Source organism: Odocoileus virginianus, chromosome 4, assembly GCF_023699985.2.
Source record: "Odocoileus virginianus isolate 20LAN1187 ecotype Illinois chromosome 4, Ovbor_1.2, whole genome shotgun sequence".
Lineage (NCBI taxonomy): Eukaryota > Metazoa > Chordata > Mammalia > Artiodactyla > Cervidae > Odocoileus > Odocoileus virginianus.
In genome coordinates, this window is record NC_069677.1 from 69,095,969 (window position 1) to 69,120,512 (window position 24,544).

The window sequence follows — 24,544 nt, forward strand, 5'->3', positions numbered from 1 at the left end:
AACCTGATCCATTTTTTTCTTATGCATTAATAAATTAGTAAATACATAACTAGAATAAATTACAAAGATAAGCCTCAGCCTCAGCTTACAAATTTTAACCTGCTGACTCATATACAGGTAAAGGTAATGCTCAGCAGACAGCGACGTGAGCAGGGGGCTGCCTTTATCCCCTGCACTTCACTGCTCTCCCACTGTAGTCAGCAAATCTGCTCCCACTTTCAGGTGACCTAATACTAATAGATTATTTAATATTCTTCAAGACATTTTACATGTATACAAACAAATACCCAAGTATATTCTTTCCTCCATTTTAATACAAATGGTAAACTAATACTATATATTTATACATAAAAAATACTATATATAAATACTTGTATAGTTGCTAAGTTGTGTCTGACTCTTGTGACCCCATGGACTGTAGCCTGCCAGACTCCTCTGTCCATTGGATTTCCCAGGCAAGAAAACTGGAATGGTTGCCATTTCCTTCTCCAGGGGACCTTCTCAACCCAGAGATTGAACCCGTGACGCATGCATTGACACTTGGATTCTTTACCACTGAGCCACCAGGGAGGCCCCATATAAATACTACATATATACACATATAGTTAGACATTTAGATTGCTTGCAGTCTTGGAGTTATGTTTAGAAATTATGGTGAAACACAAAGCAATTCTCTGTACATAACTGTTCTCCATCACTTACAAGGTATTGTACCTTTTAATTCCTCACATTCTTTGTCCAAATTGCAGCAAATATGTTACAAAAGAACCTCTTCCTTCTCTCTGTGGTTGTAGACAGGATTGTGTAAAAACAATTACAATGAAGGAATTAGTGGCTGAGCCAACTAAAGAGGAGGAACTATTGTTCTATTCTTATTAAGTCTTTCTTGAATCTCTCCAAATCAACCTGCATGAACCTGGAGTTAGTAAAGCAGTCTCCTCAGGGTAGGACGTACATAAGCCCTCACGTTCCTAAACTAAACTCCAAACAATTGGTCTCAAAATTTGAATAACTGCTTAGGAAGTGGCAACAATTTAGAAGTTAGGATTTCAATCAATATTATTACTAGCCTTCTTTTGCTTCTTAATATATCAAGGAGAGAATTTCAAAACTTTAATGATGATTAGCTTAGAGCACAAATGTTTTAGAAACCTCTTTCTTTATCTCCCCTGCCCAAAGTATGTAAATTTATTTCATATTGCTACTAGTATATACAAATTTGTAGATCAGTCTTAAAATGCTATTGCAAATTTTACTTGGGGCTTGTATGTAAACAATACAAAAATAAAAATTTTTTATAATTAATGACAATACAGAGATCATCAGATCAGTTGTTTTCAAAGACACATGTTGTTAGTGTATCACTAGGGAAATCAATATTGTATTTTTATTTTTCACTATTGTCACTGCTATATGGGTTTATTCATGCTACGTTTCCTGAAGTCTAGTTATATTTAACTACTTAAACTGATGGATAATCCTGAACAGAGCTGGCAAATGCTACTTATCAGGCTAAGAGAAAGCTGAGTTCTGTCAGGGGCATGAGGGTGCTTGTAAATTATAAAAACGTCTTGCATACAGGGTATTTGCTGCAGCACTGGCTGCACAAGACTGGAAACAAGCTAAATGCCCAAAAGTAGAAAAAAAGTTGAATAAATTATTGTACATACAAAAAAAAAAAAAAATTTTCCTGGAGAAGGAAATGGCAACCCACTCCAGTATTCTTGCCTGGAGAATCCCACAGAAAGAGGAGCCTGGTAGGCTACAGTCCATGGGATTGCAAAGTCAGACACAACTGAGCGACTTCACTTTCACTTTCATACAATAAAATACTATTCATCTCTTTCTAAAAAAGAAAGAGGAAGCTCCTTATGTACTGATATGGAATATCCCTCAAAATGTTAAGTAAAAAATGCAAGGTACAGAACAATATGTATGGTCTGTACTGTTTGTGTCAAAAAAAAAAAAGGGGGGGGGGAATTATATACATAGGTCTGCTTATATGTGTATAGATTAGCTCCAAGAGGACATACCAAGAAGGCACAGCTCCTGAGGGCATAGAAGTGTTTACATTATAGAGAACAGTTATCCTGGTTCTTACTTTACAGCAGTGTGAGAAGATCTGACAGATGTACTCCTGGGTGTAGCGGGACCTGCTAAGCAGTGCCATGAGGTGTGGTATCACCGTGGCATCCTGGAGTGAAAGGGAAGAAGAGCAGAGCAACAGGGAACTCAGACTTGGTGAGTGTCCTTAACACTGATTTCCAAGGACAGATACACATGTAAGCTTCTTATCTTAATGACAGTAAATCAAGTCTGTTTAAGGAACACAGCAACACAAAAGCAACATGTAATCAAAACTGTCTAGGCAAAGGACAAGGAAAGCAATTTTCATGCTTGATAATAAAATACAAGAACAGGAAATTCTCAATTTATCTCCCATAAACATCCCCACAATAAAACAAAATCATTTCAATAAGACTTGACATAATCTATTCCAAAACCAAAATGTGACATAATTAATAAGATAAATACTTACTACATAGCTTATAAGAAGGAATTATTGTATTAAAATAAAAGTTGACAATTTTGAAGTCTGAGATATTATGGTAAGTATCAGTAACAGATTAACACTTCTAATAACTGTAGTGAGCTAATTTCAGTCTTCACAAGACAAGACAGTTTATATAATGCAGCTTCTCACTTACAGCCCACTCTCTGCCTACTATTGACACTTCACAACACACATGATGGTACAGAAGAAAGAAGAATCCACCCAATCTGCCTCAGGGCTTTCCAAAAATCTCCTCTTTCTTTTTTTATTTATTTTTTTTATCCTTTCAAAAATCTCCTCTTTCATGATTTAAACATTCAGAAGATATTTGGCCCAAACCACAGATGGAAAAGGAGACTTAGCTCGAGTGCCCTAGTCAATGCTGTCATAAGTCCTACAGCAATGCTTTTCAGATATGAACATGCATTGCATATGTATGGATTGATTCTGTAAGTTTGAAGTAGGACTTATGATTTGGCATTCTATCAAACTCCCAACTAATGGTTGATGTTGCTGGTCCACAGACCACACTTTGACAAAAGACAACAGAGGGCGAGGAAGGAAACTTAACAGAATACCACTGTTGGGATAAACAAGGTTTGGGGTTTCCCTCAGTACGAAAAGAAGGCCCAAGATACATAAAAGCTAAGTAGGAAAATAGTAGGCTATTTTTGTAGAAGATGTCTACAAATAGAATCTTTTCCCCTTGCTTGTTATAACTCTGTGTTGTCATAAACAGTTTAAACACCAAATGAGGGAATTTCCTGGCAGTCCAGTGGTTATGACTCAGGGCGTTCACTACTGTGGGCCCAAGGTTCAATCCCTGGCCAGGGAACTAAAATACTGCAAGCTGCTGTGTTCCATATCTGCAGTTTCTGGTTGATCAAACAAGGCAAAGAACAGTTACATAATCTCTCCAAAGTCACTCATCTGATAAACAATTTCAAACTAGACATTCTGCCCTCTTCAACAGGATTGTGTGCTCATTAGTTTAGTGCCTGAGTTGCTATGGCAGCTGGTCTCTATACAATCCTACCCACAGATGTCAGTTAGTTACACTGAAATACTACTCTCTGTCATTATCCCACCCAACATTTTTCAGAGTCTCCATGGTCTCTGAGGCAAAAAATTGTTTCATAATTTAGATATCCTATGAAAGTCCCTTAGTCTTAATTTTTCTTGCAAAAAGAAGTTAACTTGGTATATAACAGCATTCTCCAAATTATGCACCAAAATCCATTAGTGGATCATGAAAGTCAATTTAGAGAGAGAGAAGGAAGGAGCTGAATCAATTTACCAGGGTCAATTCCTTCCCCATTATTGGGCTGAGGGTTGGGGAAAAACTTCTAGGGTAAAGAATATGAGTGACTGACTTAATTTCTTTGTAAAAATGATGATCGGAAATCCTTACATAAACAGACTGATATTCAGATGGAGAGTTCTATACAGAATGCTGTGAGAATGCTTCCTCAATTTATAAGTGCTTACGGTAAACCAGTGGTTCTCAAAGAGTGGTCCATGGACCAGCAGCATCTCAGTTACTGGGAAACTTGTTAGAAATGCATATTCTCAGGCCCCATACCACACTGACTGAATCATAAACTCTGGAGGTAGGGTCCAGGATTCTGTGTTTAATAAGCTCTCCAGGTAATTTTGGTGCATGCTCAAGTTTGAGAACCACTGTAGTAAATGGTCTATGGATTTATGAGGCATGGTTTCCCAAAGAATGTTACACAAATCCTTGAGGTATAAAATCGAGATGCTTTATAATTTAGAGGCTTCCTGCTGTGTGAGATGACCCACAAGCCTCATTTACAGACCTTAGGCGTCAATACAGGCCAGAGGAGCAAGTGTCTAATGTAGGAAAAACAAACTCTGGAGGCACATGGCATGTCCCTCTCTCTCTGTTTGCTTTGCCTGTGCCTCTTGACTACTTATATTCTTGGAGTATTTCTAGAACATGACCCTGGACAAGATCTCTAATACATATGTGTCCACTTTGAAACTACAATTCTGCATCTCAGCTCAGAGAATCACAACCAGCATTTTTTAAATTGAAAAAGGAAAGAATTCAAGTCAGAAGGCACCACATCATTTATGCAATTGTTTTGTGAAGACTATCTCAAGATACTCCCACCACCACTCTGCGTCCCCACCTCCACCCCCCACACACAGTGTGGCAGTGGAAAATATAATTCTTACTGTGAATTGTGGATAAGAGAATTTGAAAAATACTAGCCTTGATAATTTTATTAAGAAAGCCCCAGATAAATAACAGATAAAAATACACTCTAATAATCCCTGAAGTTTTTGAAAACCAATGAATGACTCCGAAGATCTTTAGATTCTCTCACATGTATTCTCTGATTCTAGCCTGGTAAGTAAGCCTCTAACAAGTGCTCTGGTTCACCTCTCCAGCTGAAATGAACAATGATTCCCTTCCTGCATTAAACTATTCTGTCCACTGTCCTGCATATTCTCTTTTTCAAAGATGTGTCCTAGAACAGCTTCTTTTCTCTACACTTCTTGAAATCTTACCCATTATTCAAGACCAGGTCAAATTCTACCTTCTCTATAAAGACTTCTCTACCAGATTTAACCTACAGTGAGTGCATTACATGTGTTTCCTTTATGTGTACATATTAAGAAATTAAGAAGGGTCTTTACAAAACAAAAAACAAAAAACCCCAGCTTATATATTTCTCAAGGTCTGAGACTATCTTTCACTGCTTTACAAAGCCTAGAACATTTGATATTTGCAAATTAGCAATTCAAATACTTCCTGAGACTTTTCTATAACACAGTTATCACAGCTAAGATCAGTTATGAGATGCTAAGTAAATCAGAAGTATGCTGTCAGTAAAAATGTAACTTGATGACTGAAAAACACCTAAAACTCACTGTATACAGTAGTTCCTCTGGAGTGACGGGACTGGTGAAGATGGTGCGCAGGCACCGGAGGCAAGCTTCAATGAACTTCAGGTCTGGGGACAGTAGTCCTGTTAAGAGAAAACAGATTTGAGACTCATGCTTCCAACTCATATTTAAAACGCTGCAAACTGATTCTACTTTTTACCTGTATAAAAATGACTTCCTTACATACCTTGCAGTAAGGCAGGGATAATATGGCAATCTAGTAGAGACTTAACATTGTTTTCAGTACCCATAGCAAGACTTCCCAATACCACTGCACATTCAGTTTTCAATTCTGTGCTTGAGGTTTCTTGCTGAAGCAAGTACAATAATCTAAAAAGAAAGAACTTGATAAACAGAAGAGACTAAAAAACTTAAAAGTAAACATTAGCTAAAAGTAATGTTACAGAAAAAGGCTACCAATACATCCCACACACTGAAAATATGGTAGGTGAGTTTACAGGCTGCTAGGAAATGGTCATATCTTTATATAAGCTATAAATTTAATAAAGGAATATCAGCAGTGGAGAGAAATAAAAGAGATTTTCTTCTTTTTGAACAACAGAATTATCATATAATCTTAGTGTATCAGAACTTTGAATCTGAGAATTGTCCACAAGCAATGTCTGTGGAAACAGCCAGCACAACAGTCCACATTATCTGCCACTCCAAGATATGAAGACTCCCAAAGCCAAGTGCTGGTGGATCTTAAAGACTCTGAATATCCACTACTAAAGTTCAGAGATCACAGAGGTCTAGCCTAGAGGGAATACTCAGAGTCCTGGTGCAGCTCTTCAAACAAGGGAATTTCTCTTCTTTCTCTAGTTCTCCTATTTGGAGCATCAAAAGATCCTATCTCTATTCTAGGCTAGCCTGTCAAAAAACTACTCCCCAAATTCCAATTGTCTACAACATATGACTATCTCCTTCATGTTCTAAGGTACATCCTTCATGCTCCCTAAAGCATATTTATATATACTGAGCACTAGTCCCCTAAGAAAGGCTGCTGACAGCTTTACAGTTACCAATGGTTGATTATAATAAAAACAACCAAACCATTAATAATCCTACATTAAAAGACAGAAAAGAAAAAAGAGAAGAGAGAAGACCAAAACATTTAAAAATTCTGAATGAAAAGTTTATAACTGCACATAAAACTTAGTTGTGGGTAGCAAAGGCAAAGAAGCAGTTACACAATTGTCACTGTCTGCCAAAAAGATGCTTAACAGTTTCATCAGAAGACATGAAACTTTCTATGTTAACTTAAAAGCCAGCAAATTCGAAAACTAGAAAAGCAGGGTTAAAAAAAATTTTTTTTTTTCTAAAATTTCAAAAGAGGTTTTGAGAATCCTAAGAAATTATTATCCAATCATATAAAAGTTGCCAAAGCTCTGAGGAGACAGGGAAGAATCAGGTCGATGTACACTGCTTATCTACCCAACGTGTCTTTTTATGGCAGGGTCAATGATCTTCCCAAACATCTAAAAAGTATTCATATATTTGCTTCATATTCCATTCCCTGGTATCTTAATTTTTTTTAAAGAGATGCTTCATATACTTTATTTAAAAAAAAAAGTAGGACAGACAACACAGAAAAAAGATGGGTCTTATGATTGAGAATGAGAACACACTTGAAACTTCATATGAATAGCAGAAAAGAGAATGACAGCAAACTTACCTTGGAACAGCTCCTAAAACAATGAGGTTGGCTTTCTGCTTGTTGTTTCCAATTACAGCATTTTTCATGTCTCTGAATTCAAGGAAAAGAGAAAAGGGTAAGATGTGTTGAGATATTAATTTATCTTTATTTGACAGCATCTCGGATTGTCAAGTACAGATGTCAATGACCAAGTAAAACCCTGATGCTTCTCCACGTGGAGTGCTAAAGAGAAGGGACAGAGACGGGGCTGTGTAAACCTGGGGCTATGAAACAGGAGAGCAGCAGTGGAGGGGGGGTGAGAGATAGCTTGCGTATCAGCAAAAGACTTTCTTTTTTTTTTGTTTGTTTCTGTATCCTTTTTATTTTATTATTACTTTTTTCTTTTATTTTTATTAGTTGGAGGCTAATTACTTTACAATATTGTAGTGGTTTTTGCCATACATTGACATGAATCAGCCATGGATTTACATGTGTTCCCCATCCTGAACCCCCCTCCCACCTCCATCCCCATCCCATCCCTCTGGGTCATCCCAGTGCACCAGCCCTGAGCACCTGTCTCGTGCATCCAACCTGGACTGGTGCTCTGTTTCACACTTGATAATATACATGTTTCGATGCTATTCTCTCAGATCATCAATACAAAGAAAGCTGAGTTCTTAAAAAAAGGCAACCAATCCTTTGAATAAAAAGAAATACAGGCCATCTTCTCATGCATAGCTCTGGGAGTAGGCAGTAAAAGCAGCCAGCCCAAGGAATGGACCTGACCTTGTTTCAGGGACCATGATTTTACTTTCCTCTTTTTCTGACTTCCCTGGACTGAATATTTCTGTGATTCCATTTTATCTCCATTATTTTCTGACTAGCTGTACCTCTTTGGGTTTTGTTTTGCTGTTTTGTAGTGGTAGATTTACAACTTACAATATGTACCTTTTAACTTATCACAGTCTTCAAGGGATAGTGTCCTACTTCATGTGAACTATAAGAGCCTTGCAAACATACTTCCATCTTCCCATTCATTCTTTGACCTGTTATTATACATTTTTAAACTAGTTAGAAACAACATGATATATCGTACTATTTTTTTGGCTGCATCATGAGGTTTGTGGGATTGTAGTTTCCCCACCAGGGACTGGACCCATGACCCCTGCATTCCAGGCCTAACCACTGGACAGCCAGGGAATTCTTTATATTGTACAATTTTTGCTTAAACAGTCACTTATCTTTTAAGGAGATTTAACAACATGAAAACATCTTTTATTTACATTTTAAAGATATTTATTTATTTGGCTGCACCAGGTCTTCGTTGTGGCATGTGAGATCAAGTTCCCTGAATAGGTATTGAACCCCAGCCCCCTGCATTAAGAGCACAGAGTCTTAGCCACTGGACCACCAGGGAAGTCCCAGAAAATATCTTTTATATTTCCCATTTATTCATCAGTATTTTTTACTTTTGCTACATTCAGATCTCCATTTCTCTGGGAGTGAAACTCTTTTCCACAATAAGAGTATCTCTATCAATGACCAGTTGGTTCACAAACACATTTATTCTCAAAGGACAGGCAGAGGAAAAATAAATAGCTCAAAATAAGCCCAGTACTTGGAGAAGGAATGTCAACCCACTCCAGTATTCCTGCCTAGAGAATCCTGTAGATGCAGGAGCCTGATGGGCTGCTGTCCATAGGAATGCACAGAGTTGGACACGACTGCAGCGACTTAGCATGCATGCATGCATTGGAGAAGGAAATGGCAACCCACTCCAGTATTCCTGCCTGGAGAATCCCCGGGACAGGGGAGCCTGGTAGGCTGCTGTCTATGGGGTCACACAGAGTCGGACACAACTGAAGCGACTTAGCAGCAGCAGCAGCAAACCCAGTATTACTAAAATGTTTAATTAAAAAAAAAAAAACTTAAGGTAATTGGTCAGTAGTGCTATCTTAATATAAAAACACTATGGTTCTCAAACCTTCTTCTTCCTGTGGAAGAAGGCATCAGAGCCTCCCAGGGACATTTCAGAAGTTTATGAAGATGTCTGGAAATTTCTGGCCATAGTTTTAAAACAGAAAGCAGTTTCTGCACAATCTTCAAGAAAACTGTACTTTTTAGTATTGTACCTACCTTGTAAATAAAAGGGAGATTAAACTTTTTATCAAAAGTTACTTCATTTTGGAAAATCAAATAAGTGGCACTCATGGTAGATGGGGTCAGCAATACCATACCAATATTAGTCCACAGTTTCAGCTCTTGCTTTCATACCTCATTAAGTTTTCTAACATAATCATGTTTAAGCACTAACATATTGAAACATTTTAAGTCATCTTTCTTTCATATGCCAAAATGCATTCCCCTAGTTGCTTGCTGAGCATCTCTCCTGAGTTCTCTTTTAGGTGGCAGAGCTCTACAACATATAGAAAGTTTTTGTCAACCATTAAAGTTATACTCCTAAAAAAGTCCTGTAATTGGCAAACTATGATCTTATAGAAAAACAGGATAGAAAACCAGGAGGTAGGGTTGGGGGAGTGGGGGTGGAGAGGGAGTTATTAAAATCAATGACTTAATGTTATTGTCAGCTTGTGTTTCCAATACCAACCAATTTCATCAGCATTAAAAACCTTGGTAACGATAATACCCCTCTCCTTAACTATCTTTTTTGATTATTACAGGAAAGTGCTGTTACGATGTGGTGGTCTGCTGAAAGTTGAGCCTCCCCATAAGGTTTTGAATAGCATTTTCACAAGTCTTGAGCCAAACATTGTACTTGTTAGGCTTCTTCCTTCAGCTCAGTGCTTTAGGGCCTTCTCTCCCTCTCTCTCTCTAAATATCCCTCAGATCTTCCATATGGTTTATAGTGGATAAGCAGGAGTATTTTGTTTGTTTGTTTGCTCATGAGGACTAAATTGAATGAAGCTTACTATGGTTTTAACCAAGCTCTGATATATGATTTTAAAATTCTTGTGATATCGAAACTTCACTGAGCAAAACACAGTCAATGAGAGACTGTACATCTAGGCTCCTGCCTCCTTATAGATGCCTGCTGTTTTCTTAGAGACTTACTTCCCAACTGTCAGTTTATAGACTCTAACCTAGCAGTCTGTCATTTTCTTTCTTCTTCCCTTCTCTTAATGTGTTCTGCCTATAGTAACGCAGCACATTTCATTCATCCAGTAGCTTACTGAAAGTTTACTTTTGCCAGGTGCCATTCTAGAGGCTATTATGGAATTTCTAGTTCTAACATTTTCCCAGATTTCTCCCCATTCTTCCTAAACTGAGCAGAAATTAGTGTCCCTAACCTTATAAATACAACCCAAATATCTAAAACCATGCCAGAGTAAATGTTTTTACAGACAAAAGCAAACAAAACTCCTCCAAAACCAATTTTCCAATTTCCTTACTAATTTGCAAAATGGACATGAAGGAGGCAGCTGGTAATTATAGGGTAACTGCAGACTAAAGAGAACACAATTAATAAAATGTGCCAATGGGGCTTCTCTGGTGGTCCAGTGGTTGAGACTCAGCCGGCCAATACAGCAGACATGGGTTCGATCCCTGGTCTGGGAAGATCCCACATGCCAGGGGGCAACCAAGCCCATGTGCCACAACTACTGAGCCTGCATGCTGCAACTACTGAAACCTCTGCACCTAGAGCCTGTGGTCAGCAACAACAGAAGCCACTGCAATGAGAAGCCCACGCACTGTGATGAAGAGCAGTCCCCGCTCACCACAACTAGCAAAAGCCCAAGTGCAACAATGAAGACTCAGTATAGCCAAAAATTGAATAAATAAATAAATTTAAAAATAATTAAATGGACCAATGTCTAAAGAAAACAATTCTTGCTCTGGCTCTAATAAGTAAAATATTATCTATACTAAAGAAGAGATGTTAATGCCCTGCAAATAAATTCTATTCAGTCATTAATATAAAAGGATACCAGATCATTCCTATGAAAGAGTTAAAAACTGCAAGAGACAATAATCAACACATATACTCATTTTTAGCAGACCTCTTAGGTCTTACAGTGTTAGATTTGATTTCAGAGCTGGCCAAATGAAGCTTCTTTCTGTTTCCAGAGTGTAGCTATTCTCTCTCTCATTCCCTATCCCATCCCTCATATCATTCCTTGGCTAACTTTACTCATCTTTCAGGTCTGAGCTTATATGTCAGTGTCATCCTCCAGGAAGCATGCCCTCACAGTTCCCAGGTCTGGGGAGGTATCCTTCCTAGTGCACTTTATCATAGCACACTCATTACTTTTTTCCTCTTCAGGGGCAAGAAACCAGTATGACCTGGAAATATCAGAGAAGTTACTATCAATGGATCACAAAACATACCATAGAGAAATCCGTATTTTTGTAAACTAGAAACTCACAACTATAAAGATGGGAGCACAACAAAACTATACATGATTTATACACTGCTTTGAAGTTTACAAAGCATTCCATATCTATTATTTAATCTTCATCACATCCTTAAGTAATATTAACCCCACTTTACAGATGAGGAAGCTAAGACTCAGGTTTGGGGCACTTCTCAGAGCCCCATAATAAATAACAAAGCCATTCTCAACCCATGTCTTTTATGCCAAGTGCTTTTTCCATCAACTCCAGCATATCAGGCATTCAGAACAAACTGACTGAAAAGACAAAAGAATTCAGTAAATGTATTTCTTTTTTCTCCTGTCTTTCAATTTATACAAAATAAAAGCCTGTCTTTTAGTCAAAGACATTCTTTTCCCAATAGATCAAAAAATATATAATCTCACACCCACCAGTCTTTAATACTGATGGTGGGAGGGGAATGTCCTGCTTATACACTATTGAAATTCAATGATTATTTTTTTTGGCTCAGCACTGTGCAAGGCTCTATGAAGGACACAAAAGCATCACATAATGAGATGCCTGACTTGAAGAGTTTACAATCTTCTTGAAGAGACAAAAGTAACACTAACCACTTAAGGCAGTGCTGTTTTATAAACACTGGGCTTCGAGGGTTGAGAAAAGGAGATAAGACAAGCTTAACAGGTTTTGAGGCAATGGTAGGAACTAAGATGAACTAGCCTAGGAAATGGCTAGGATTTAAATAAGTGGATGAGGAGGGCAAAAGGACTCATATTGGAAAAGGAATATGGCATATTTCTGGGGCAGTACTAGGAGCCAGGACTGAAAAGAAGATTCCCTTTAAGGTGGGAACATTAAGTCTGGAACAAAGTTAGAAAAGTGACAGGGAGAAGAGACAAACTAAAGGGAGATAGATTAAAGAGAAATCATGTTCTTGATCAGAAAAAGGACATGAAGGAAGCAATGACAAAGGAGGATAAGCTGAATGTAGACCAGATTGGAATACAATAATTCTAGAGTCAAGAGTGGCAACTAAATGGCTGACGCCCTTCCTTTGTGGTCCCAAGACCCTCTGTGCTTATCATTTTCATAGCATTCACTAATCAAACTGTAGTGAACTATCTCTTTAGCTATCTGGTTCCTGCATTAGACACTCCCCAGAGCAGAGACTACATTATTTCACCCTTACATATTCCCACATTAGCACAATGCCTGCCTAGCACCTGATTGGCACTCAATGTTTGTTACAGAAACTACTCCACCCAGGTATCTGGTTATATGAGACTGACTAAGTAACAGACACACGAATCATTAATAGAGAGGACATTTTAAGGAAGCAGATAACAAGATGATTTTATAAGCAGAGAAAAAGTGACATATGACATGTCTTAAATGACTACTTCAAGTCTGGGTGCCTGGGTGCAGGGAACACAGGAAGCTTGGAGAATAATTCCCTTCGCAAGACAAGGATCTATCTTGATTTTATACATATTGAATTATCTTTGAAGATAAGAATATCCAGATAGAAAAGCTAAAATATAAGCCTTGGGGATAGTCTACTCTTTGAGGATGGGAGAAAAGGAGCCAATATTAAGATGTTATAGAAATGCATTTATCAGGGAACATTTTCAGCTAACATCTAGCTAAAATCTTAAACCTGCCCACTAATAAGCAGACTCAAAATGTGCCCACTTTTACATGGAGGCTAACCTTTCAAATTCCTTTCTTTGCTCTTTCTGTGAATAATTTTTAGTGTGGTAGAGAAAAAGATCTTGAATATGAAAGCAACATGTATAATGCCTACTATAGCATACATGTAAACCAGAGTATTATGATTTGTGATCAAAACCAAGAGAGAAAGTAAAACCACATGTTGCCATTAAAATAGTAGAAAAAGAAAAATAATAATAATAATTGGAATCTAGACCCGTTGGAAAAACAAAGTCTAAGTCAATCAACTATGAGCACATTTAGTCCTAAAAAGTCAAAATAGCATAAATTTTAACTGAAAACCTAATTAGCATCTAAAAACAGAAAATTATCTTTAAAATCATTGAAGGCTAGAGCCAAAACCTAAAGATCAATGATGTCATTTTCATTCTGAACCAGTATGACTTTTCACTTACCTGAAAGCAGCTCTTATTTGGAATATGTACATTCATTCTTGATCTAATTGGTGTGAAATCGCAAAAAAGTACAGTAGATATGGAAAACTACAATCTCAGTATAAAGTCTGACCTAGTTATGAAAACTAACTTTTCACAAGACATAAGGAAAAAAATACATATTTGTGGGTAGCTACAATAAGGTAAAACATACTCACTGTTCTGACCCTGTAATAATAATTGCTATGATGTTCTTTCTGGAGAATGTAACATCCAAATATCCAAGTACAGTAAGCATTCTAACAACCAACATGGTTAAGGAATGAGATTCTTCATATTCCAATTAGAATCACCATTACCATATGTAAACTGTCAATTTTAAAAGGATTAGATAATGATGATCTATTATTCAAACTAAAGTTATTTTTAATATAAGGCTTTGATTCAGTAGGCACTTGAGACTTATAGTGAACTTCAAGTCAAGGTATTTATTATGCAACTACTGTATATATAAACTGAACAGAATTAAGAATTGACAGTAATTTATTTCATTCTTATAAACAAATTAATCTTAGGTGTATATTTTTGGAATGTAAGGAGTATCAGTTACAGTTTTGATTTGTATAAACACTAGTTCAGAAATTAGGAGCTGTATTTAACTATGTCTTGTCAATATATGGTCACAAATCACCTTACATTCTCCAAAAATGAAAAGTGCAATGTAATAACTGCACTAATAAATGCCAAAATATTTTTACAGTACATTAATATTTTTAATGTATGTAATCATGCCAAAGAACATAAAAAATGTGTTAGAACATTATGAATATGCAAGCATACAGTTAAGTGGCTTATAAATATGAAAAGATATATATACACATATGCATACAAATATTCCACTATTTTTTATGTTCAAAGTTAACATAACATACATATATAAATGGCTTAAATATCTGGACACAAAACTATGTCAATTTGTTCTAATAATGTCTGGAAAATCTTGCTACTCTTTTAACCAGACTAAACTTTCTCAGAATACAAAGTTTTAAACAAGTAACTCTCAGGAATCACTCCATTTCATTTGGTATTAAGGTCATCTTCATTTGTGTTTACCTGTAACACCTTTAAAAGTTAAAAGTTAACTTTTAACTGTTAGATTAACAGGATATTTCTTTTGAATTATCCTAAAACTTATCCTCTAACTTGAAATTTCCAAAAGCCAGAGGCTTCATTTTTATGGCAGCTCATATTTTTAGCTCATGCAAGAAAATGAAAAGTATTTATAGTCTACTGAAACCAGAGGTATTTATTTCCCTGAAACCAGAAAATGATGTACAGAAAAATCATTACCAAATGATTTCATCAGTACAGTAAAACACTTCAGATGATACTTTTTCAAAACAGATACTTGGTGAAAACCACACAATTCTACAGTATCCACAACTGCCTGCCTTAGTTTATCAGGAAGAGTTTGATTATCTAGTTATCTAGTTCTCTACTTTGATTCAACTTTGAAACTATAAAGTTAGCCACATTTGCTTATACTATCTTTTGCCTTTCAACATAGGGAATATCAACATAAGGCCACAGAGGGATACCAATTTTTTTCATGGAGAATCACTAATATAAAAACAAGATTCAGGTGCTCTAACTTAGGTATGTCAAAAAGCACAATGTTTAAGCAGCTTTGACCTAAGATCTACAAAAATATTTCAACAGCTATTCGTCTACAACTATGAGATTTAACATTGGTTGAGCTAACACCAGAGTAACTGCACCAAAAATATCTCTTAACTGTTTTAAGTCACACACAGATCACCACACTAGAGGAAGCTCAAAATCTGCAATGCAGTGTAGCTTATCTGATGTACCCACTCTCTGCTGTAGCTGCAAAGGCTATATAGATTTATGACCTACACAGCTGACCTCCCTGTTCTCTCTGAGCATATCTGTCTGACTCCTATCTTACTTCACAACTACTCAGTTATGCATTTGAAACCTTGCTTTTCAGGACCTAATTCTGTTTTCAACACTTTAATATACCGTCATGGGTGGTCTAGTGGTCTAGTGCTCTCAACCTTTAATATAATAGGACCATTCAAATATATGCTAAATACTGTGCTATTAACCAAAAGAAAGTTGTTCTATGATAAATCCTCAATCATCACTAACTAGGTAAAATGGTCCTTCATAACACAGGTTATTTACAAAGTTCCCTCTGTTTACAAGTAGGGCTACGGCCCTAACTTTACAGAGTAAATTAGCTACTGGTCATGATGAAAAGTTATAATTCATCTTTAATTTCTTCAATTTTGTTTTTCCTACTAATGAAAAATCAGATGAATATTGCTAGAAAAATGATAGAACTCTTATAGCTAAAGCTAGTCAATTCTTTTATGTCTTTCTCATTGGATATTTTAGATTCAAAGCAGACTACTTCAGCCTCTGTTCTTTTCCTTCTCTAAAATTAGAAATCTACCTTTGGTTGTTTACAATCTGTGGTCACCTCCCTTCTACCTGCTTATTTTGGTCTAGTGATGGTCTCTGTGTGAATGACTCAACAGGGGCTGTGTAATGTGTATTAAAAGAAAAGAACTGGTCAACTCTCTATTCCTAAACATCATTTCGGTCCCCTCTTTTTGTCAATCAATACTGTATTATTCTTATATTAGATGAGGTTACTTAAAAATGAATAGAATGTTTAAAATGTAATTCAGTTTTCATTCTCTTGACTATGCACAATTAATTTTCAGGCAGTAACAAAGTTCAGGCAAGAATTAGTCAGAAAAAATAATTTTTTCTCTCTGGAGTAAAGAAAGCTTTATCAAATCATACTACACACACCTCTAGAAGGCCATAAAGTGAAAGGAGTTGGGTTGATCTGTCCATTTCAAACTTAAAATAGATTTAAGAATTATAGGTAGCAATCATGTTTACTGGAAAATGTTATCACTCACATTTTCTTATCTGAATCAAAACTTCTAGCTCTCTCTCTTCTTTCAGTGGGAATTGTTTTATCTCTTTGATATTTTTTGAATTTTTCTTTCTCTTCTTTAAAAAGAATCATCTTACTTTTGAAGTTGTTTTAAATTAGGGCTGATAACTACTAACTACTGAAGTGCCAATTTGTGGGTATCTACAACATACCAGGTACTGAATTTTATATTTCTGACTTAATCCTTAACGACTTGACAAAATGGGCAGTATTACTTTCCCTTTACAGATGATAAAGTTGAGACCCAAGGAAATGAGATAATTTGCCTAAACATTACACTTGGAAAGGACTCTACTACTAAATATCAGAGGCAGGTATTTAACTTACAGTTGTCCAGCCTGAAAGCCCATATCCTTTCCACTCCACTATCCCTCCCTCCCCCAAAATCTTTCTTATCTTCTTAGCTGACAGCTAAGTGTCTGAGACTTGACAATTTCTTAAGAGGCACTAAGTTTATCAAACTGTATGTTACTTGGTTTGTAATAATACACTCTCACCAGTGTTTTTTATGCTTTATTTGATATTTTATCACCTTTCAAGAAGCTATGGTATTTTTGGGTAAATGAGAAATTTCTAACAGTGACAATTAACACTTGAATTAGCTACATATATCAGACACAACTCAAGATACAAGACTTTCATGAAGAATCCTTAACTTAGAAATTTAGCTTTTCTCCTAAACAACCATAGTAGCAGAAATAACGAAAACAACAACAATAACATCTTTATCATTTACTGAACACTTAATGAGTTTGACATTTCCAACTGAACTGTTTATTAAGGAACCTTAAGTGATATCTAGGAGTATCAATTGGCTTTGTACAGGGGGAGTGTCTGCTTGTCTAAGAAAGCATGTCAATTTGACCTATCCCTTCAACTAATTGGTGCGTGTAGGTACACCCAAACTGATTTAACAGATGGATGTAATACCACTTATCCTGGTATTAATCAAACTGACTTAAAGGGGTTGATTAAACCATTATAAAGTCTCCTAGCCTAGTTAAGAAGATAAAGGCAAAGTTAACATAATGAGAAAACAAGAACTATCATCTCCTGTCTCTGTAAACTGAGAAGACGTGAAAAGAAGGTGTCAAATATCCCACGTGGGTCTCTATTCAGCTCCTCCTCACCTTTCCTTTTAGCTCAGTTTGAATGGTTAAGCAGCCTTGCTTGTTTATCTTGCCTCTAGTTTAGAAATAAACCCCCCCCAACCCCCCCCCACTCAAGACATCCCTTATATAGAGCCCTTTTGTTTTTTAGAAAGTGGGGGGGGGGGGTGAGCACTGAATAAAAATTATGGTCCGTAGAAACTTTCATAAACAAAGCATCCTAGCCGTTGAGCAAGAGTTAAGCTAAAGATGCTATCTTGCTGATAACACTAACAGGGTAAGAAGAAGAAAGGGACAAATGAGTGCCCTCACTGCTATTCCAAATATATCTCATCCTGATATTTTTGGGGTCCTCCTTCCCCAGGACACAGCTCACCCCTGTGGATGCTCTGTGTTTCCCAACCCAATGAGTTGTCTTAGGCTAGACCTTTAATGCAAGAGATCTGGGTTTGATCCCTGGGTTGGGAAGAATATCTGGAGAAGGGAAAGGCTACCCACTCCAGTATTCTGGCCTGGAGAATTCCATGGACTACAGAGTCCATGGGGTCGCAAAGAGTCAGACACGACTGAGTGACTTTCACTTTCACTTTTTTCTTTCTTAGAAGTAATGTGACAAGAGCATAAAAACCTGCTCTTAGAAGAGAGAATTCTTTCAATCATTTGCAATCTTACTGCACTTGTACCACTTAACTATTTTAAAGTATAATCACCTCAGATATGTTGCTTAAAAACGTTTCCTCTCTTTAAACATGAGGCAATTCTGGAGAAAAGAAGGACATTAAGGTTATCAAGAGTTTACTTAAATTTTCTAATGACTGCTTTCTAAATCCTGATATTTAAAACATCACTAGGAAATCCAAACCTTAGAGACCATCAGTGAGTAAACCAAAAACAAAACAAAACAAAACCACCTCTAACCCCAATGACCTATTCTCCCACCCTTTTCAAATGATAAAAAATCACCAATTTTACTCTCTTGCTTTTACTGGATAGTAAAGTAACAAAAGCCTGCTCCAAACTAAACATTTTAAAAAACGTAAAGCAAGTATTATACAAAAAATGAAGCTAACCATGTCAGTTAACTACCCAACAGACAATTCTTTACAGGATCATATTAAAGTCATGAATGTCAACGGGTCTTTCCAAAACAGAAAAGTTATAACCCTGCATTTTCAGAATTATAATACTTAACAGATTCAAACATAAAACAAACAAGATTTTTTGATAGACTCTTAAATACATACTACTTACATGACACCTTGTAGAACTTTCTGGGGATCAGGGTCAAATAGCCTGTCAACATAGTGGCGACTGCTAGCTGTTACTTCCTAGAAAGTGGGGGGAAAAATTATGACATCTGAAGCCATGCAAGTCACAAATTCACAGTATCACCTATAACATCAAATAGCTATATAATCTAACTTAAAGCAGAGGCATTCAAATTTTTATATATACTTATCATATTAAATCAATCTGAGAAAATCTTGTGACAAGATAAAAAATAAGATGAGCAAGAAATAGATACCCGGTTCTCTCTAACATAACTAGACAGTGGGACCTTTGTGGTGAGCACTGCAAGCTTTGCCAACAGAACTGGGCCTAAGTATTAAGAAGCAAGCTAAGTTTCTTAATTAAGTGCTGGATGTCACCTACATACGAAAAAAAGATCCGGATGTTGTTTCTGTTTATATCCACTAAAGGGAGGGAAAATCTGATCTCAGCAAGGAAAAATGGGAAAGGACTTCATGAACAGTTTATGAAGGGTAGTCTCAGTGCAAGAGGAAGACCCTCGGAGTGACACAGAGAAGCTCTACTGCTAAGAAGCAGACATATGTAAAAAATAAAAACTAACATAAAGGAGTTGCCACACTTTCTGTGAGGGAAAAAAAAAATTAAAAATTAGGGTGATTTATCAAGTCCAAAAGAGTTACCCAGTCTGAATTGGCTAAAGCTGACCAGAAGAGGGAGGAATTAGAATATGAAGAACAAGGGAGACACTTACCTCCTTTTATTTGTATTTTGGGGTTTGCTCTATTATGTTATTTCCTATAATACTTATTTGGGGGCATACTTATTTTTATATTTAGTTTTCAATGCTTAACATTATTTAAAACAAAGAATATATGTTTAAGAACCAGAGAGAAAGAACTTTTATCCCTTGCTGTTTCTTTCTGATGCCTGCTGGAATATGCTGCTCATATACTATCAACCATTAGCAATAAATTTTTATAGAGAGGAAATAGTTTTCCAGTTTACCCAGAATCCCTGATCAGAAAAGAGTTAACTGCCAAGACACAGTGTCAGCTTAAAATTCTGAGTCTCCAAAATAACTCTGGAAAAAATTTCAGACAACATATAGTGAAGCTAAAATCAAAGTGTATTTTCATATTATGGGTTTGCAATAAAAATATCCTTATAGGCAATTCAAATACCTATTTTTAATACATACTCCATTTATAAAGAACAAACTGGCAGCAAATAAGACAAACTGATGAAAATTCTTATGCCTAATAGGTAACATAAAGTACTTGTTAACGGGTCGGTTTCCTCAAAATAATATACTCTAGAGCAAAATCCAGGATAAAACTGAAAACAGCATTCCCATAATACAGATATATCTTCTCACTTCATCTGAGCACATGTGCTTTCTTGGCTTTCCAACAATGCTAAGTCCGTCTGAGAACTTCAGACTCTTAAGATTCCCTGCTATGTAAGGACTGATCTTTGATTTTACTGTTTGTCTCCACACACTCTTCCATAGCTCTATGTCTCTTGCCTCTCAATGTGGTTTTTAAAAAGGTATTTGGGTTTAAAACCTATATTTTAAATAAATTTCTCCCATTAACAGCAAGTTTACTTCTCTGTACTACTTCTCTGTACATTCATTTAATAAGCACTGCCTATCTATTAATAAGATATGCAAGGTACTGAGGAAAGTGTTAAAGTTAAAAAAAAAAGGTACAGTCTCTCCCTTCAAGAATTCATATTCTATTGTAACTATGCTTACATGTTTATATTCCCTATTAGAATACAAAAGAGAAGTATACACACATAAAGGTAGCACTTAGGAGAGTATTAATAAACTGGGAGAATCAGTGAAGACTTCTTAGAGAAGTTGGTTTTAGAAGATGAGTAAGAGTGCACAAGAATAGATAAGGAAAAAATCAGGGTCACAACCACAGCCATAAGGCAAGTGAAGCCAACACACAAACACCATCAGCAAGGATACCAGTTGCTGGCACTGAAAAAGAAGGCCAGAGGGTAGAAAGGCAAGGGCAGACTATAAAGCAGAAAAAGTTAACCAATAGGTAGCCAATAATTGAAACATTAGATTGCCTTTGGGTCAAAGTTCTATGCTAGGTGCCAAAGGGATACAGGAGGAAGTTAAGGCAGAATTGTATAGAGCTTACACCTACAAAGGGGTCAGTCATTAAGTACAAAAATGGATCCTCTGAGCTGCCTACATAGTAGCAAGCTGAGAGGATATAGTCAGTTTTTCAAAGTGATTTTACTCTATGCTTCTGCTTAACATATTCATTTAATTGTTTGTACAGGACATTTCTCATATTTCACTGCTTTCCTTTGTAGATCAGGCCATCTCTCCACTTTCAGCCCTCTTCTCTTGTCTTTCAAAAGGCAGCCTGGAGGGACTCCGTTGGTGGTCCAGTGGCTAAGACTCTTGAGCTCTCTCAATGCTGGGACCCTGGGTTTGATCCCTGGTTGGGGAACTAGATCCCACACGCCACAACTAAGACCCTGCATAGCCAAATAAATAAATAAATAAATAATACACATATATATTTAAAAAAAAAAAAAGGAAGTCTGAAAATAAAAGACTTTGAGAGAGAAGGCAATTGGTACAGATACTAAATAGGCACTCAGAGAAAAAGTGACACTTGAGCAAAGAGTTTAAAAATGTCAAGGAGTAAGTCATGCAGCTATCTGGGAGCAAAGCTTGTTAAGCAAAGAGAACAACAAATACAAAGGCTCTGAAATTCAAAGTGTCTGAGGGGATCAAAGAACAGGAGGCTGTGACAGCTGGAGCAGAATGAGCAAAGGAGAAAACAGTAGGAGATGAGTTCAGAGAAGAGGGGCCAGATGGTAAAGAGCTGCGATGTCCAATATGATAGCCACTAGCCTCATATGGCTATTGGACATTTGAAATGTGGCTAGAAATTGAATTAAAATTTTTTTAATTTTAATTAATTAAAATTAAATATTTAAAAATTAATGCTGGATTCAATTATTAGAAAACTTTTAAGACTGTTTAGAAATACTTGCGTATGTAAATCTACTTTCAACTGTAAATTTCATGAAACCTAAATACCAATCAAGTATTTCCAAGCAAAATACAAATCAAGTATTTCCAACCAAAATTTGGCATCAAAATTGTGTAAAATACATACCATATTTTTGAAGACTTGATATAAAAAAGTAAAACAATTTCCTACATTAATTGCATATTCAAATAATATTCTTATATAGGTTTAAATTAGGTTTAACATTAAAATTAACGTCATCTGTTTTTTTCACTTTTACAGCATGGTTGCTAGAAAATTTTAAATTATGTACATCCTTGCATTATTTTTCCACTGGACAACATTGGTATAGAATCTTGTTAGTCATTTTAAGAATTTTTATTTTTATGGTGTGAGTTGGGAAGCCATTAGACATGAATTGACTTGCCATAAAAGGACTGCTCTAGTTGCAATTATAGAAACACAAATATGTGGAGTGGGCTAGGGAACAAAGCAAGGAGACTAGGTAGGAGACTGTTTCAATGATCAGAAATGCTATTATTTCAGAGAGATGAAGGAAGCCTGGACTAGGGCAAGAGTTTTGGAGGTAGTAAGAGTCACTCAGATTCCAGATAAATCTTAAAGTTGAAATGACTATCAAATTGGATATGCTGTTGGAATAGATGAGGGATGTGAAAGAATAGAGGAGTCAAGGATAATACTTAAAAGTTTCTGCCTGAGCACCCAGAAAGACTGAGCTGCCAGTTACTGAGATGGGGAAGACTGGGAGATGCAACTGAGTGAGAGATCAAAAGTTCAGTTTTTGTTAGGACTGAAAATGTCATTAGCCTTCCAAGTGAGAATGTCAAGTTACAGCTGAATAGATGTCGAGAGGTTAGGAGAGACCTAAGAGTGGGAGATACAAATTAGGGAGATGAGTATAAACAGGAGTAGTATAAACAAGATAAGTTCACTTAGGATAAGGCAGAGCCAGACGACTGAACCCTGAAGCACCTGAACAAGTAGCCAGTGTGATGGGAAGAAGTCTAAGAAGCCAGATAAGGTAATGTTTTTAAAAAGGGAGTAATCAATTATGCCAAATGCTATGGATGTGTAGCATAAGATAATAACTAAGACCTAAACGTTGGATTGATGAGCTGACTGTGGCTCAGAGCATCAGCTTCTCATAGCAAGACTCAGGCTTAAACTTAAAGACAGTGGGGAAAACCACTAGGCCAGCCAGATACAACTTAAATCAAATACCCTATGAATATGCAGTGGAGGAGACAAATAGATTCAAGGGGTTAGATTTAGTAAACAGTGTGCCTGAAGAACTATGGATGGAGATTCATAATACTGTACAGGAGGCATCGAACAAAACCATCCCAAAGAAAAAGAAAAGCAAGAAGGCAAAGTGGTCATCTGAGGAGGCTTTACAAATAGCTGAAGAAAGAGGAGACGCAAAGAGCAAGGGAGAAAGGGAAAGGTACATCCAACTAAATGCAGAGTTCCAAAGCATAACAATGAGAGACAAGAAGGCCTTCTTCAAAGAATAGTGCATAAAAACAGAGGAAAACAACAGAAGCGGAGAGACTAGAGATCTCTTCAGGAAAACTGGAGATATCAAGGGAACATTTTGCCCAGAGATGGGCACAATAAAGGACAGAAACAGTAGAGATCTGGTAGACACTGAAGAGATCAGGAAGAAATGGTAAGAATACACAGAACTGTACAAAAAAAAAATCTTACTGAACCAGATAACTAGGACGGTGTGGTTAGTCACCCAGAGCCAGACATCAGGGAGTGTGAAGTCAAATGGGCACTGCTGTTAATAAAGCTAGTGGATGTGATGAATTCCAGGAGAGCTATTCAAAACCCTAAAGATGATGTTATCAAAGTGCTGCACTCAATGTCAGCGAATCTGGAAGACCCAACAGTGGTCACAGGACTGGAAAAGGTCAATCATCATCCTAAATCCCAAGAAGAGTAGTACTAAAGAATGTGCTGACCATTGAACAATTGCACTCATTTCCCATGCTAATAAGGTCATGCCGAAAATACTGCATGCTAGGCTGCAGCACTATGCGAACCAAGAACCTCCAGATGTCCAAGCTGGGTTTAGAAATGGAAGAGGAACCAGAGATCAATTGCCAATACTCACTGGATCACAGAGAAAGCAAGGGAATTCCAGAAAAACATCTACCTGTTTCATCAATGATGCCAAAGCCTTTGACTGTGTGGATCGTAACAAACTTCAGAAAGCTCTTAAAGAGATGGGAATGCCAGACCATCTTACCTGTCTCCTGAGAAACCTATAAGTGGGTCAAGAAGCAACAGTTAGAACTCTGTATAGAACAACTGATTGGTTCAGGACTGAGAAAGGAATACAACAAGGCTGTCTGCTGTCACCCTGTTTATTTAACCTATATGCTAAATACATCATGAGACATGCTGGGCTGGATGAGTTACAAGCTGGAATCGAGATACACGGGAGAAACATCAATAACCTCAGATATGCAGAAATGGCAGAAAGCGACGAGGAACTAAAAAGCCTCTTGATGAGAGTGAAGGAGGAGAGTGAAAGAGTCTGCTTAAAACTAAATATTAAGAAAACTAAGATCATGGCATCTGGCCCCAT

The 24,544-nt window shown here is 36.8% G+C and overlaps 1 protein-coding gene across 8 annotated transcripts in view; it reads right to left on the minus strand.

Annotated features, from left to right (window-relative positions):
• The window catches only part of ARMC8 (armadillo repeat containing 8), a 103,188-nt gene that overhangs the window by 57,773 nt on the left and 20,871 nt on the right, over positions 1-24,544 (minus strand). For 6 of the 8 annotated variants that reach the window (XR_011487353.1, XM_070466692.1, XM_020911649.2 and 3 more), the window contains exons 2-6: positions 18,920-18,996; positions 7,146-7,217; positions 5,658-5,800; positions 5,456-5,553; positions 2,102-2,194 (exon numbers count right to left, since the gene is read on the minus strand). Coding sequence is in view for 7 of the 8 variants with exons in the window: in XM_070466692.1 (XP_070322793.1) it covers positions 2,102-2,194; positions 5,456-5,553; positions 5,658-5,800; positions 7,146-7,217; positions 18,920-18,996 (483 nt within the window). In the remaining variant the exon portion in view is untranslated. Of the gene's footprint in view, positions 1-2,101; positions 2,195-5,455; positions 5,554-5,657; positions 5,801-7,145; positions 7,218-8,054; positions 8,153-18,919; positions 18,997-24,544 lie in introns of those variants that run through there. The other 2 variants (XM_070466689.1, XM_070466688.1) reach the window with 2 other exon arrangements.